This window comes from Notolabrus celidotus, chromosome 1 (assembly GCF_009762535.1).
Source record: "Notolabrus celidotus isolate fNotCel1 chromosome 1, fNotCel1.pri, whole genome shotgun sequence".
Classification (NCBI taxonomy): domain Eukaryota; kingdom Metazoa; phylum Chordata; class Actinopteri; order Labriformes; family Labridae; genus Notolabrus; species Notolabrus celidotus.
Window position 1 is genome coordinate 24,674,875 of NC_048272.1, and position 17,328 is coordinate 24,692,202.

The 17,328-nt window shown below is 42.3% G+C and overlaps 1 protein-coding gene across 6 annotated transcripts in view; it reads left to right on the top strand.

Annotated features, from left to right (window-relative positions):
• The first annotated feature begins 1,213 nt into the window (after positions 1-1,213).
• celf4 (CUGBP, Elav-like family member 4) overlaps positions 1,214-17,328 on the top strand; it is a 102,344-nt gene continuing 86,229 nt past the window's right edge. For 3 of the 6 annotated variants that reach the window (XM_034693132.1, XM_034693148.1, XM_034693157.1), the window contains exon 1: positions 1,214-1,960. In XM_034693132.1, the coding sequence (XP_034549023.1) occupies positions 1,684-1,960 (277 nt within the window). In that variant the 5' untranslated portion in view covers positions 1,214-1,683. The remainder of the gene's footprint in view (positions 1,961-17,328) is intronic. The other 3 variants (XM_034693164.1, XM_034693172.1, XM_034693140.1) reach the window with 2 other exon arrangements.

Genomic DNA, 17,328 nt, shown 5'->3' on the forward strand with positions numbered 1-17,328 from the left:
GGAGCAAAACAAGTTTATTTTCTTAATGAAGAATGTATATCACTTTCTTTTTTATACCATCCACTCTGAATTTAATATCAACACCCACCTCCCACACTCATATTAAGATTTTAATAAATGAAGGGCTGCTTAATAATCTGACTGGCCTCTCTTTATTTGATTAAAACTGATTGCTTGACGCCCATAGTCTCACAATAAGCTCTGAAAGGTTTTTTGAGGAAACAGAATGAGTATTGGGTGTCTGTCCACAGGATCAACCACACAGGCATAGTTTTTTAAATGCTCTTGTGACTATTTTGTGTTCTTTATTCCTCTTTGTCTGTTTTATCCCTACCTTAAAATGCACAATGAGTTGCAGACATCACTGCACGTGAATTGCTGTGCGTCTTGTCAATTTGTTCCACTCTTGTGTTCATTTTTTCCTTTCGATGTGCCCCCTCTCTACGCCACTCGGCGGTGCTCATAGACTTCCCCTTTCTGGTGCTCAAACCATCTAATACACATGACTTTGTAAATGGCAGGGTAATAGAAGAAGCTAATAATAATAATCCGTGTCACCACTAAGACAAACTGTGTTTGTTCTTGAAAATAACAAGCGGTCAGAACCGTAAGAGGAATTGTCTCCATCTATGTGTTTTAGTTTCGCCTGTGGGAGCGTTTCAGCACCACGGAGCTGTCCGCCGTGCTGAAGCGAGGAGAGGGAGCAGCGTTGCACTGCTGCCGCCTCTGCAATCCACCGTGAGGTAGGCTCAAAGATTAAATGAGATGTGTTTAAAGCACAAAATCAAACTGCATAAGAACAACAGCAACCTTTACAATCACGCTCCAATCCCTACGGATCTTTATTTTTACATGAATCGCAACAAACCAGGTGTAAAATGAGGTTGAGAAATTGCAGATTATCACAATAAACAGGGTAATGTGAATGTCTATAAAGAAGAAATACGTTCTGGAGTTTGTAATTGTCTAGTCATTTGCTCTGAGTAGGAGCACAAAGGAGCGTATTCTCTATATTTCTCTATTTATAGACCCTCTCCCCTCGCTGGAATGTACCACCTTCTCTTAGTGTAAGAAAACAGGGGGGCACAGAACTCTGAGTTTGACATGTACATAGTTTTAGCAGTACTCATGTATCCAAACCTCCCCACTCCTCGGGTAGAGATTGAACCAGCCCTGTCCGTTTAAACCGAGAAGACACCCATACCGACTCCTCAATGCAAAAAAAATAAAAGGGTGCCAAGAAGCTGGGACGAGGGAACGTGGGTGTAAATAGACAGTGAACGCTCTTGGTCTCTCTCTCTCTCTTCTCTCTCCCTCTCTCTCTTCTCTCTCCCTCCCCCTTCTCTTTCTCTCCTTCTCTCTGTCTCTCTTTTATAAAATCAATGAACGAGTTATTGGGTAGGACATAAATATAAGGAATCAAAGCCTCCACCGGGACCAACGGCATCGCGCGCTTTTGATATGCGTCTTCGCCAAATGCTACATGTGTTTTCACATCAGTGTAAATATTGGCTTTGAGAGGACGGGAGCGGAATCAGCTCTGGCACGGCTCGGTCTCGGAACCAAATTCTGACCAAGACTTCCACCAGCTTTTTTTATTATAATTATTTTTCAACGTCAAAACGATTTTCCACCATCGCCAGCTGCTGTCGTACACATCCCAACTCAGTGGCCGGTCCGAAGATGGCAACTTTAACCAACGGGCAGGTGGACGGCACGGTGCACGGTGTCGGGGTGGTCTCCGCCAGCACGAACGGGCTCGTGAACGGATTAAGCCACAGCCACAGCCCGGTGGGCTGCCCAGCCACCATCCCCATGAAGGACCACGATGCCATCAAACTCTTCATCGGTCAGATCCCCCGCAACCTGGACGAGAAGGACCTCCGGCCCCTCTTCGAGGAATTCGGCAAGATCTACGAGCTCACTGTGCTGAAGGACCGCTTCACGGGCATGCACAAAGGTGGGTGATACCCAAATTGACAGAGACAACTATTTGTTTTCGTCAGAGTGAAACATTCAGTAGAGAGAGAGGGGGATCTAAATCATGCAGGATTTGGTGCGCAAAAACTGCACGACTGTTGAAAAATTGTGCAGTTTTCTCTGCAACTGAAGCCTGAGTCACTTTATGCCTAAAGTTGCCAAGACCAAAATGGATATTCATCCTTTTTTAGACCTAAATCTCGATTTTCTGCCTTATTGGGCAAACAAATCCAAGCATGAGAGTGTCACGAATCGGGAGTCACGACGGCAGGATTTTATGTAGGGTGATATTAGGAGGAGCAATGTTCCTATCCGGGCAGTGTGAGATGGGAGTGTTCACACACACACACACACACACACACACACACACACACACACACACACACACACTAACACACACACACAAACACTAGTACGGGCGGTGGTTGTAAACGTGCTTTCATTCACCATAGTGCTAAATCCAGGCCATTAACCTCACGTTCCACGTTGCAATAGGGGGAGGCTGTGTTTGATTGCCCGCAGCACTGTACACTCTGTTGCCCGTAACTCTGTCACAGTCTGTCCGTGTGTGTGTGTGTGTGTGTGTGTGTGTGTGTGCGTGTGTGTGTGTGTGTGTGTGTGTGTGTGTGTGCGCGCGTGTGTGTGAGAGAGAGAGAAAGAGAAAGAGAAAGAGAGTAAGGGCGTCAGGGGGGGGTACGCGTGCACGTGTGTACGCACATGTTCTACACAGGAGTGGGCCTGGTGTATACTGTACTTTTTTTTACAATCTATTAGCTTTTTTAACTTTTCTTATTTTGCTGATCTGAGTCCTCACTGAAAATGATAACTTATTGAAAATAATTCAAGTAAAATTGATTGTAAGCAATTTTATGGGCTTTTAAACTGTATACTATATTGTTAGAAAAAAATAAGATTTGTAGCATTTGCCTTGTGTAATGCTGGCAGACAGTGTCTGTATGTCTGACTAGCTTATTTGCTTCTTTTATTACAGTGATTATTTGTGCATAATCTGCAATAATATTCATGCATTGTTCTAAACTTTGGTTCAATGATGCTACCATGCCATGTAATTATCACACAATTTTTTTTATTTATTTTTTTCTATTTTATTTTTTATTTAGTGTGCTATAGCCCTTTTCTATTCTCTTCTCTCCTGGGAAGGGTCATTCTCCGCAAATCACCCTGTAATGAGAGGTCACTAATTGATCTGCTATACCTGCAGGACATCACCCAGGGGAGCAGAGCACATTAAGAATGAGCTATCACTTTTTGGAAGCCCCCTCCTCTTGGTGTAAACAATGTGTGACATGCGCCATGTGTCAAGAAATGATTATGATATACAAATAATTCCAGAGGGCGGGGACTGTCTGCAGGCATGTGGGAACCCAAAGAGGTGGAGTGGGGAAGAGAGAGAGAAAAGAAAGAGAGAGAGGGGGGGGTTATCTTTTATTAATAGCCCAGCTGTAGTAGCGACTCCCTGTTGGACAGTTAATCACCAGTGGCCCCAGAACTAAAGGCACGGCTCGCCAGCTGATTCTAAGAACTGTCTCCTCACTGCGATATACGGCCCTGCTTCCCGGGCCGGGCCCCCGCTTTCATTAGCGAGCCCCTGCTGTGCTCATATTTTAACTAGCTAGAGGCACTAGCTACTCTCTGGCTCACCAGCTCACTGGCTCCCTGCAAGCTGCTGGAAGACAGCATCCCCTGCACAGACTCCTAACACCCACCTCAGGTTTCCATAGAAGATCTGAAAATTAGGCGTGAAAGACAGCATGTTCTACTAATACCAGGCAATGTGACTGACTTTGTGCACTGCTCTCACACTGGTTTCTATGAAGACTACACAGCAGAGCATGAATCAGGTATAGTAGGCTATCATGACTTTTAACTTAACAGTTAAATGCACGTGTTTTAAAAAAGGAGTCATAAAAAGCAGCCTTAACGTAAACAATTACTGTACCACTTTGTCCGAAAAATAGTCATAGTTGTTACAAACTGATCCCCTTTTCCCCTAATTTTCCGTATAAAGTCTGGCTCACGGTCCCAACCAGAGCTGAAAAACCTAAACATCCATGGTGCCATTTTGCTGGTTTAAACCCCACTGTACATTTTGTACAAACTCCCGTCTCCTCTATCATTTTCCCTCAGTGCCTTTATGCCGTTTGCATTTTTCAGACTCCTGCTACAGAGTAGAAAGAGTCAAACTGAGGCCATAATGACCCTTTGAGGTGTGAAATGCTCCGTCAAAGTAAAGTCTGCAGAACTGCCCAAAAGCCAACTCCTCTTCTATTCTTTTCTTCTATCTTTACTCCTCTTTATTTACTCCGCCTAGTGTGCTTTGTTCCTTGCTTTCCCTCTCCCCCCCCCCCCCCCCCCCCCCCCCCCCCCCCCCCCCACCCCTTTTGTCTTCACTTTGTGTACCTGCACTGACAGGTTGCCTGTTCTCTGACAGTGCCTCATGTCGGATAATGGCTCAGGTAGTGCAAAGTCTCAGCTTGAATAGCAGATTGTGGATGATCACCTGCCGTTTTCTTTAACAATTTGTCCTATTTCGTTTTTTTTTATATGGCACGTTAGGTGACTGTCTTCACTAACTATGTAACGCCTCATCTGGGGGTACTGTTGCATTTATTTCATTTTACTGAAAAGGATGTGGCACTTTTAAAGAGAACAAAGCTTGGATAATACACATCTTTGTTGCTGCAGGTAATAAAGGGCCCTTCCGTTGTGCTGTACATCAACAAGCCCTGCAGAAACAGCTTATGCTATGGTAATGCTACCCCTAAAGGAAGAGACCCCTATTACAGCCATTGTCAGCTGTGGCTGTGATACTATTGCCATAACCCTCCCCATAATGACTCCATGTATCACTCGTAATCTAGTCTTTAGGATTCTGTCTCCTTGGAATTGTGGGGTGGAGAGGAGCGTGGAGGAGGAGGAGGAGGAGGAGGAGGGGACAGAGGTCTGCAGAGGCTGGGAGCGGGTGCGGGGACACCAGTGCAGGCCTACATTCTCCCAATGATTTTATTTCTTTCCCCTCTGCAACTGAGCCATGCTAATAGAGGCCATTTATAATGGTCACCGGCTGGCACTGCTGCTGCTGCTGCTACAGAGCAGCACGGCTAGCACAAAGAGCCAGCCCTCTTTCTCTTTCTCCTCTGTATGGCGTTGCAGCATGGGAGGTGGGGTTCTATTCAAGAAGTGAAGGTGTAGATACGATAGTTTGCCCTATTCATCAGCATGATTTTCATGTAATAATCACTGGGCCAATTGAGCCGTGATGATACAGGACAAGACATTTAATAACTGATGGTGTTAGCTATTGTTTACCGCTGTCACATCTTTAGGGGTAGTGCATTCTAAGCCAACTTTTATTTTCTAAATCTCTTTTTTTCTCCCTAGAAAATGCTACTATTGGTGTCATCAAGTTCGCCTTACTATGGTTATTTTAGTGCCATTTAATATAACCAACCCAGCCAAACTTAATATGTTAGCCGCAGACCTTGCTATAAAAGTATACAAAGGAAAGCATCAAAGCCTAGTTTGTTACAACTTCAATTAATTCGGCCAAATCGTCAGTTTAGACCTGCAAACAAATGTCAAAAGGTCATCTCTGTTGGTTAATGCCAATGCGATAATCTGTCTTTTTTTAACATTTGTAACCCAACAGGGGGAGTTACAACCAAGTCCTTTTTAAAACTACCCTTTCTGCAGAAGTCTGATGCCACAGATGGGGGCTGTAATCAGTGAGGGTCATAAAAGGAGTAATGGTTCCCTCTGACAGCCTATGGTTTTGATATGTCAGCCCTTTTAACTGAATGTTTCAGGGGAAAAGGTTCAGAGCAGATCATCAGGCTCAACGCATTTGGTGAGGCCAGGAAGCCGTGATGCCAACAGCATGAAAGACCCACGCTGTGTTTTATTGCAGGCAATTAGGTGTTACAGGTTGCCATTATAGGAGTACCGTCTACAGACAAAAAAAAAGGATAAAACCACATTCGGCTCTGAACAAAGAGAGACAAAAGCGCTCATGTGCATGCGTGTGTGTGTGTGTGTGTGTGTGTGTGTGTGTGTGTGTGTGTGTGTGTGTGTGTGTGTGTGTGTGTGTGTGTGTGTGTGTGTGTGTGTGTGTGTGTGTGTGTTTTCGTCCTGCAGGTCTGCGTTAATGCAGCATGTGTTCCGGCCGAAAAATTTCACTCTCGTTGCATCATCCTCTCTGTGGGATCCTCCTCTCTCCTCTTGCGTTTGGGCTTGTAATGAGTGTGTATGTGCATCTCTGAATAAGTGTGTGCGTGAGTTTATGTGCCTCCCTTCTCCTCCCCGACCCAAAATCCTCCACTCAGCTTAGATCTGAATGCGCACTCAGGCCCCACATTGTGCCCTATTTCTATGAAGGTGTATCACGATCGGTTTGGAGTGTTTTGTTACGAAGAAAGGCAACATGTGTCACCGAGGAGGTCGCGTCTTACCAAAGTGCACTTGACCATCAAAGTTGCATCACACCAGCCGTTGCCGTTGAGGCGGAGCCAGAACAAGGAATACAGTGAGCCTAATTTGTCAGGAGGGCCGTTGTCAAGGCAGTACTGCTTCTGTTGTCCGTTATTATTGGAGGGGACTGTCAGAGAGGGGATAGCTGATGGCCGAGCAGGGAGCTAGTTAGTCACAGTGAGAGATGACCGCACCGAGCCAAAGGAGGGAGTGCTCCTGGAGCTCCTGCAGGGATTAGCATGCTAACCGCAGGCTCACAGTCATGGGGCCTGTCAAGGAGGTGGGGCCCTCTGGCTCCTCTGACCTCAATGGTGCTCTCATTAAAACCACTGACCTTTACATACAGACAGAGGGAGGTAATGTAAAGAGACGGCTTTGCCTTCATGCTCATCTAATTTCAACAACATAGGAGTGAGTAAAACAGGCCGGCAGACATTCAGAACTAAATACAACTTTGCTAATATTATGTAAAAGTAAATATCTAAGGAACAATGTATAGTGAACAAGCTGTTATGCAAATTAGAATCCCAACAGGGTGAGCAGGTCTTTTAAACAAGTCTTGTCAGCTTTTCCTTCTTCTTGGAGCTAAATGTAATTTTGACCCCGACTCTCACAACCAGCCTGAAACAGAAACTATTTTGTCCCAATCTTTACCAATCCGATATAAACTAATGTTTCTGCCACATTGTCAAGAGGCCGGACTCCTTCTGAAGATTGCTTCGCTATGGGGGACGCTATGGGGGATGTCTCTAGCTTCATATTTGCTGATGAGAATTAATAACCATGGGGTTCTGACCAATCAGATTAAAATATTTCACACAGGTAATAGGCTAAGCATATCCCTGACATATGTATCTGTAAACCATTTTGAAATTACTATCAGTACTACAGTTGCACTGCATTTAAAGATACTTCCTTTTTGGGGGGCGTGTCCAAATTAATTTTACTTGGGTTGCCTAAAAGTGTCATCATGCAGACTCATGCAGGGGTGACAAGAGGAAGTATGTTTGTGCACAAATAGGAATGAAAATATTTTTTTCCCTTCCTATCAATACTTATTATACTTAAACTATTAACAACAAAGTGTGAGCTGTGTAACCACATTTTAAATTTTTTAGCATAATTCTTTTTATTTCCTTTTGATGGTGCTTCAACTGATCACCAGTTTGGACAGACATCTTCTTTGTGCCTCAGAAATGCCAATCAAACGGCTAGCAGTTTGTTGAATCACAGCGCAAACAGCTGATTTTAACATACTTAATTACTCTGTCAAGGCAAATACCTGCCATCAATGTTGTAATTTGGGGTGGCCAATCAGATTATAGAAGGGGACCTATGCCACCCCTGGCTACCACTTGGGACACACCCCTGATGAGCACATCCTTGCCCCACGTAGCAGAGTGAAAATGTCTGGTCAGCATATCAGTGTGTTAGTTTGTGCTTAATGGTTGGTCATGGCAACGTCATTGCTCACTGTGGGCCGTAATGCTGACCTGTGGAGAAGAGACAACTCTGAAGATTTGTGATCATCAGTGCAGGCCAGAGGGCTGCTGACATCAACGATTTCTCATAGATAGATAGATAGATAGATAGATAGATAGATAGATAGATAGATAGATAGATAGATAGATAGATAGATAGATAGATAGATAGATAGATAGATAGATAGACAGGAAGGAAGGACACTATTTTGGGTCATTTTTTTTATATTACAGAAGGTTTTATATTTCAATTTATCTGCACTACATCCAAGCTTCTGATTTTTTAAGACGCTGATATCTGAATGACCAAAGTGATCCAAAATATTTCAAAATATTTCTGCGGCATAAAATAAAGATCTCAAAACTGTAAACGTACAGTAAAATAAAAGGTGTCTTGACAGTTAAACTCTTTGGCTGATAGCCCAAAGCAGAAAGCCCAACAGCCTGCCTTGAATGTTTCACTACCATTTGGCCTTTTGTTTTCCATAAACAGAAGCTAAAATGCTTCGCCTTTGTTCTTGCTCTGTCTTCCCTGTTGCCATGTTCATTGCCCTGGTGTACCATTCTTCCAGAGGATGAAAAAAACATGAATGCTTACTTGACAAATACTCTGTGGAGAGGTAAATATTTTCTCTCTTCCAGGCTCTTGCATCAGCTAAGTATTATTGTGCTATGTGTTAAATTTTTAAAAAGTTGACGCTTTAGGCCTCTTCAATATTTTAGCTCCGCTTAATACCACTTCCAAGTTCCCCCTGCTTCAAACACGGGTGTCCGGTTCTGGAGATGGAGATGGAGGAGTGAAATACTTTAGAAATGTTGGAAAGTCTGTTGGGCTGTGTTGAGTTTTACTTTTGTTCTACTGATGATTTCAGAGCTAATTATAGAGCTTCCTGTGGGGAAGTGCCCTGAATTTTTTTCTTTCTTTCTTTCAGAAGTTTTTTACTAAGTTGACTATATTTCAATATATTGGAAGAGGATGGTGAAGATAAAATCTTCGATGTGGTTTCTCTTCTCTTATGCAGCCTCCATACTATGACATGACCCTGTGCTCTGTCCTCTGTTAGTTAATTTTATAGAATTACATGTACTATATGTTCCATTTCTGTATCTCTTATCTGCTTTGTCCAGCTACACAGGTGCCATGCTCTGTATGTAGTTGTTTAGTGTAAAAGGCTTAACCACTGTTGCCTTTGTTCACATGTCTAAAGTTGTGAATATGTGTGTGTGTGTGTGTGTGTGTGTGTGTGTGTGTGTGTGTGTGTGTGTGTGTGTGTGTGTGTGTGTGTGTGTGTGTGTGAACTTTGAAAACTGGTGTATTTTGCCTGTAGGATTATAGCAGCTGGTTTTATCAAGCTTTGCACAGTGGATAAGCATTATGGTAGGGAATATTGTAATATCCATGACTGATTATACATGTGCATGTTTACATTTCCTCTATACATTTGTTGCATCTTCATCCCATTATGTGATATGGTTTGGATATCTGTGTGTGTGTTGGGATTTCACTTCAAAGTTTAGTGCTGCATTTGAAATATACCAGCTCCACCACTTGCTAAAGCTGTCCCTTTTTGGTAACTACTTAAAGTTTAATTGTAATATTTATATTTTAGTCCGAAACCTGACTCGAACCCTCAGTATGCACGTGGAAATGAGTTCAGCTGCAGCACTCCTCTGCAGATACTTTTTAGGAGGATATAGCAGCATGACACAGCAGCAAGGTTTGTCTCAGCTAACTGTGGCCAATTAAAGCATACCAAGAGATTAATAATCCTCATTACATATACTGCTCTAAATGTCTTTTTTTTCCCCCTTTCTAATACTTGATGTTTTTGCCTGTTTATACCACTTCCAAAGGTCACGTTATGTTCCAACATTACAGAAAAAAGTAAATCATTGTTATAACTTTCCTATAGTAATCCCTCACATTTTTCTCCAACCACATGCACTTCAAATTACCTCTTTAGCCCATACACAATCGGCTCACATACACTAAACAAATCACTCGGCTTTGGAGATTTGCGGTTCATAGAAAGTTGAATTGATGTTTATTCTCAGCCAAATTGCTCAACATAACCAAAAGTGGCGTATCTGGGTCTGCCTGCTGGGTTTTCTCTAAAGCAGGGATTACATGAGCCGTGTATTATTTGTCCCGGACAGAACGCAACGTCAAAGACTGTGTGTGAGCATGTGTGACTTGTCAGGGGAGACACATATTTAGCCTCCTCTGTATGCATGCATACAATCTCCCATGCCGTGCCGATGACTGCCAGGTTTGAGTGTCCCTGATTCAATTCACTTTCTTCCCCATCTCCCTTCATGCCTATTTCATGTCCCCCAATTAAAAATGCACCACGTTGACTTGTAAAAGGAAGGTGGGAATGGAGGTTAGGGCTTTTCAAAGATCTCTCTCAATTATTCAAGGCTGAGTTTGATTCAGAAAATGGAGGAGGATTAATAAGTCATGCAGAAGTTTTTCGAGGGTTTGGGAACAAAATGTAAGGCTGGGTGTTCTGATGAGATGAGCACAAGCACCAACCATGGAAAAATGTGTGTCCTCCATTGACAAGTCTGGATAACCAAATTTAGCTCTCAACGTTTCAATTTAAGCAAGCTACTTCGGTGTGAGAAACAAAAATGTTTTGCATTTAAGAAATACATTTAGTTGGTGTGTTTCTGTATGACATAAGGCAATTGATCTGCTCTGAATTTCAAATTTTGTGTCTGTTTCCAGATACCCGAGGGGTCCATATTTTTCCATTTTCATTCCCCAAAAACTGTGCACATCAGTGCCTTTGCTATCAGATATTACCATTCAAATCATATTGGCGTCACATGGAGGGAAAGCACATCAAGGCTTTATCCTATCCTGCTGGTTGGAGAGCAGATAGACCAAAACATATCGCTGCGGAGGGAGATGGTGCAAGAGTGCGTAAAACGACAAGGAGCTCAAGACAGAAAGAGAGGGAGATGGAGAGAAAGAGAGAGGTGGTGATGGTTGTTGGAGGGGGAGGGAAGGAGAATTAAAGAGATGTTGAAACAGGGATGATGTAAGAGAATGCGTGAAAAGAGGCGAGGGAGATCCGTGGAAGAGAGTTGGGATGGGGGGGGGATAGCACACAAAGACAGACAAAGAATAACAAGGGCGGAGAGATATACAAGAAAGAGAGCGGAGACTGTAAAGAGAAAGGTGCAGACGAAAAATGGAGGCACACAGAGAGACTGCTCAATGACAGGAGAGCGAGCAAATTGAACGTAAAAAAAGAAGAGACTGGGAGAGGGAGACGACAGACAGACAGTCAGAGAAGTAGAAAGAGTGAGGGAGTCCCAGAGACAGATGTCGCCCTCGCTGGCCCCGGCAGATTGATAGCTACTGGCCCAGTTCCATGCCAGGCTTTGACCCCTCTGTCCTCTGCTGTAATTTATAGGCTCCGTTTTGCCAGATTTAAGCATGACTCTGTGGTCATCATGGCTCGAGAAGGGAGAATGACCTTCCTGGGATGGGAGCAGAATTAGACCCCTGCAGCTCCCAGCCAACCCCGGGGGTAAACAAGCAAGTGGTTTCACATTAAGGATCTCTGGCAACGTGTTAATGGGACAGCTAGTCATCTTGGCTTGTGCGCTTTAGATTTGAGTGTATATAGGTTTCTCTCTTGCATCATACATTTTAGTATAGTTATGTGAGGGTATGGTGGTACATTTTGAGTGTTAAGCATCTGCAAGAAAAGTAAGTGTGAGAAATTTAGTTTTTGCTGCTCAACAGTGAAGCTTTATGCCCTAAGCACACAGCAATGAGAGGCTGGATATACTTGATTTGATTTTTTTTTACCACATGCTGCAACAAAGTCTTGTTAAAAAGTTATTTTGATTCTTTCCAGCCCTCCAATAAAAATCTGAGATAACGTATCTCGTCTTTAAACTTTTAATACAGCAGTTTGTTTTTTTCTTTGAGAATTTTTGTGCAGTTTTGTAACATTGAAGTTTAGACATCTACTAAGCTGTTGGTGCTCACGGATTTCTTTATCCTTTAATTTTTAACTTCTGGAAAGCCAGGAGAAGGCTTCTGTATTAATGGACATGATCTCATTGACATCACCCACTGGTTTTTGAAGAGGCCAAATGATGGTCATGTTGTAAATGAAACGTAACTGGAACTTAACTATCAGTCAAACTTGACTCATGGTGCGGGAGAGAGGGAGAGGTGGGTTGAGGAAGACCTTAGGCCATTTAGCAAACAGCTGCGATGTGTCTGCCTGTCAGTCAGCTCAGACATGCCCCTAACTTTTGCAAATCTATGCATAACTCTTATTCTTAATATCTTCAAAACGGTTGAGTCACGATGTCTTCAAACCCCCAGTCCCCTGAACAGTGCGTCCAAATAAAAATGAATAAGCTACTCAGACCAAAACCTTTTCTGTATCAGGTTGTAAACATATTTTGTTTAGCTTTGAAAGTTAGTATCTTAACACTATTGTTAACAGGACTTACCCCTGTCCTTTGGAGCCAGCCTCAAGTGGAGACTTGAGGAACTGCAGTGTCTTCTACCCCACTGGCTTTAGTTTTCCACAGTGGAGGTTGCCGCTTTGTTTCCCATCAGTGTCACTGACAGATGATGGCTGTCCATCAATGACTAATACATTGATAAATATGGGACCTAATGAGGAATCCCTGTTTTTTGCGGTCAGCCTCAAGTGGATATTCAGGAACTGCAGCTTTCGTCACCACTGTATTAAGTTTATTTTCCAACACTGTATCTTGCTGCTTGGTATTGAAACATCAAGTGTTCCTCTCCATCAACCAATAACTTTTCAATCAATCAACCAATCAACCTTTCTCAATACACTATACAAAAAGAGCAGGACGAGACTATACTCTTTGTTTTTCAGGAATGAAAAGCATAGCATAAGTTTGCACTGTCATTTATTTTCTGGACTATAAATAGGACTGTGCATATCCAGACTGTGCGCTCTCGTAACTAACTTCGCCGACCAGCCGGTGGGCTCAGCTGGGTTCATGCTTGGCCATTCAGAGCATTACCTCAATGCACAAATCAGCCCAGGGAATGATCTGGACAGAAAGCCTTCAGCAAATTATTACAGATTTGCAATTTAATGGCTTCTGAGGTCTCCCCCAGCCCCACACAGGTTCCCAACGAGACAGAGCCTATTAGTTTGGTCCTTTAATCACAGAACAGGAGATGGGAATCCTGGCCAAACCTATACGTACCCCGCTTCACTTGGTGTGGAATGATTTCATGGGGTTTATAGATAGAGCGACACAGAGGTCTGTGAATGCACGCAGGCATGTGCATGAGTGTGTGAGCGTCGGCTCGTTGATAAGCATTGCTTTTCCCTGAGCAACAGCAGTGTGTTTGTATGTGTGTAAGCAAGAGATGTGTGTGTGTGAGTGTATGAGTGTGAGTGAGTGAGTGAGAGGGGGGGTGGGGGAGCAAGCATTCCTCCATGGATCATTTATCAATACCAGGAGGACACGCTGGGCAGCAGCAATTAATTTGGCATGGACTGTACCCAGAGCTAACAAAAGTCTACAAAAATTGCAAATTTGTTTTCAGCTTCCTGTTCCAAAAACATTTCCATTAAAAAGTCCCTTTAAATTTTAACAAAGTCTGCAGCATAAAAGCCGTCTTATTATCTTGTCAAAGTAATTATAATGGCAAAGTTTGTATTTAAGCTCTACTTTTACAAAGTCAGTGTGAGTTTGTGTTTAAATGACTTTCCCTGCTGCACTGCAGTAAACTCACGGCTTTTTGACACTGAGCTGTAAAACAGTCCCTCACTTAAGCCTGTACGTTAAAGTATTTGCTTGTGATTTATTGCATATTCTGTAAAATGATCAGCTGTAAAGTTCAACACTTTAAGCTTCAATGTTTTGGTCCGCTTTGGATTTACGGTTCAAGATACCCGCATGGGAACAAAGTAGTTTTGATAATGATATGAGTTCTGTGACTTTATTTGTAATAGATAAATGACAAGCTTTCCCTGAGTTGTTTAAGCAAGTCTTCTCCTGTAGCTATAGTTGCCCTGATTAATGTGCCATCGATGCAGAATGTAAAAACTATCATTCCAATCTGCCTTTCAATGTCCCAATTTGTCCAAGAGGAAGCCAAGCTTTCTAAATGAGCTGGATAAAAGTGACTGCCAAAGGGGATGAATATATATAATTATCTGTGGCTGGAGCGCCAACAAAGGAACTTTGAAAACCAACTTTGTGCGCCAAAGGCTTCATTAGTCTGACAACAAAATGGCCTCGTAACTTGCAGGCGAAAACGACACAGGTATCTGCAAAGCCATAACGAGCATGCAGCGGTGCAGCCTCCTGTAGCCATAGCGCTATCTGTTTGGGATTAGCAGCTATTTAATGCGCTAATGTTAATATGCAAATGTATTAATGTAATGTTTGAATTATGAGGTGATTTAAGAAACTGCTGGCTGCTGTTTTGTTGGTCTTACGCATTGACACGTTCCAAAGGACGGATAAGTGTGTTTACTCTGCATATGGAAATCCCTCAATGTCTTTCATCTGTCCTTCCTATAGCAACTACTGGTCCATGTTAGCTTTGCAAACATCTTAATTGTGTTAAATGGAGGAAAAAAGGGGGGGAGATTAAAAGCCATTAATGTGTGTTGTATGAGGGTGTGCTATTCCCAGGACGGTGCTTTCGTTCACTTTGGCAAAGCAGACGAAGAGAGTTTCACCTTGAAACTCAATGCACACCAGAAACATTGTCATTGTGTCTACCTAAAAATGCTGCCGTCTCTCTCTCTCTCTCTCTCTGCACTGTTTTATTCACTGTCAGACCTGCTTTGCTCGTCTTTGCATTTCTTTTTGTGATCGCCTCTCTCCATCCTTCTTACTCTCTTTGTACGTCTCTCCTATTTTCTCACTGTCTATCTCTCACTTGCTTTTCCCTTTGTAACTCTGTTTCCCTCTCTCTTCCTCTCCTTCCCTCTCTCTCTCTCTGTCTGTCTGTCTAAGCGTCAGATAAGCTCACTGGGGGAGACTTTAGAGGACTCTCCATCTGTGTATAAATAGCTCTGGATGAATTATTGAGGGACCTGGGGTTGCTAATAATCCCGCAGGACCCATCTGACAATGACACAGAAGATGGAGGGAAAACAATTACGCAGGCTTTCTCCTTCAGAAGAGTGGGAATGGAGGTGTGGTGGTGTATTGAGGAGGGGGGGGATCAGCGGCCTCTGGGAGCCTCCTCACGGGGCCCAACATCTTGGCTAATAAACCCAATTAAGTCTCCGGAATCAATCGGAGCCCCGGGGGCGTCCTCTCTCTTCCTTCCCCGGACGGTGTGCAACAACAGGAAGTGTAATGATTCATGTTCCCCCTCCTGCGTTTGGATCGTCCTCTCATCTCCATCTTGCAGGTTGGCAAGGCGGACGGGACAGGACAGGATGTCCGCCGAGGCAGGATAATAGGACAGGGAGAGGAAAGGAGAAGAGGCGAGTGGAGTGCACAGAGGAATATTAATGGGAATGTTTATCCTGTAAGTGTTTTACTAAGGGGACGAGACATGCGACCACTCCCATGACAGAGTGAAAGCACTTTGTCTTCTTCGTGTTACCTGATCCATCTGAAGGCGATCTTTGATTAATCGGCTTTGAAGGCGATCTTTGATTAATCCTTGTCTGTCTATCTATCTATCTATCTATCTATCTATCTATCTATCTATCTATCTATCTATCTATCTATCTATCTATCTATCTATCTATCTATCTATCTATCTATCTATCTATCTATCCATCTAACTATCTATCTATCTATCTATCTATCTATCTATCTATCTATCTATCTATCTATGGTCAGTGCTATTGTGTGAACATAGTAAAAGTTTGTTTTTTTTTCATCATGGATGCACAGTACGAGCATTTGAATGTCAAACCTCGAATATTTCACAGTCCAAGGTTCGTAAGGTTCACAACCTCACTGCTCAACTGTTTCCTATATTTATGAACAATGTTGACTGCAGAGATGCCAGTGACCCCATGTTATATTACTCTTTACTTCTCAACATTTTATAAAATGAAATATATTTTCATTCTAACTTTTTAAATTCCACAGTTTTTATTCATAAACCACGTGAACTGTGTTGATGCCAAGGATTCAAGCCACTCTCTATTGTGGACAAATAAAGTTTTATTTTATACTTCTTCTATTCAACTTTAAAACAGCAGAACATAAAACTTGATACATCCCAGATATTAGCATGAGTCTGTAGTGTTGTATTATGCAAAGTGACAAGATATCCATCCAAGTCATTGCAAATTTGAACCCACTTTCCACAAAAATCAACAAAATATATTTAAAAAATTTTACGTCTTTACAACTTTTGGGAGAGTGGTCAGGACAAACGGTTTCAGGGCAGATTCTCTCTGGAGTCTCATTAAATGTTTGCATTGCTGGTTCCAAACAAGAGAAAAAACTTTAATGACACATATAGTTTTTAAACTTACCTTTAAAGCCATCTGAAGCAACTCTATAGTGACTTTCAATATGCAGCCAAAACATTCTCTTTTGAGGTTTTGGACAGAAAGAAAAGAGTAAATGGTACTTGAAGAATGAAGGATCAGATTTTTCATCAGAAATCATTTACATGATCTTACATGTTCGGGACAAGATCATCAAAGAGATTAGAGAACCACTTTGTCCACGGGAGGTGCCAAAATCTATTCAAACCAAGAGTTCCTCGCAGTAGCTCTGAGGTTCAACAACAAAACCACCTGCTTAAATGTATTGATTTCAACCAACAACTACTCATTTGTTCTGGCCAGTGGGTCTGGGACAGCTGTCATTCTAACAGATCTCCCGCCTATCTCAGATATACCGGGCTAGACCTGATTGTTTGCAGGTCTGTTCAGCTGCTACTAGAAGCACTTCTGCATGCCGCCGTTGCTAATGCCCCCCTGGGAAAAGGTGAATGGGTCTAATGTCGTCAGGCAACAGTTTTCCAAATCCTCTCTACTTAGCCATCCTGGATATTATATAATTTTCTTGCTATACTATATTATGTTATATTACATTACTATTCTAACTACAACCCATGGTCATATTACATACAAATATTATTTCTATTTATGCTTAATTTGTCATTACCAACCATAATCACACCATGTCAACCTGTCACTACTGAAACATTTTTTTAATACTGCCAGTAATTACTTCTATTTAATTTAAATTCCATTTGTAACATTGTATATATCTAAATTGTACTCTAGCTTTATTTATCTATTTTATTTTACTTATTTTATTTTATTTTATTTTTTACTTATTTTTTACTTATTTTGTACTTTTTTGTACTTATTGAAACTTCTTTCTTGATTGTACTTATGTCTGGGTTGCTGTAACAACT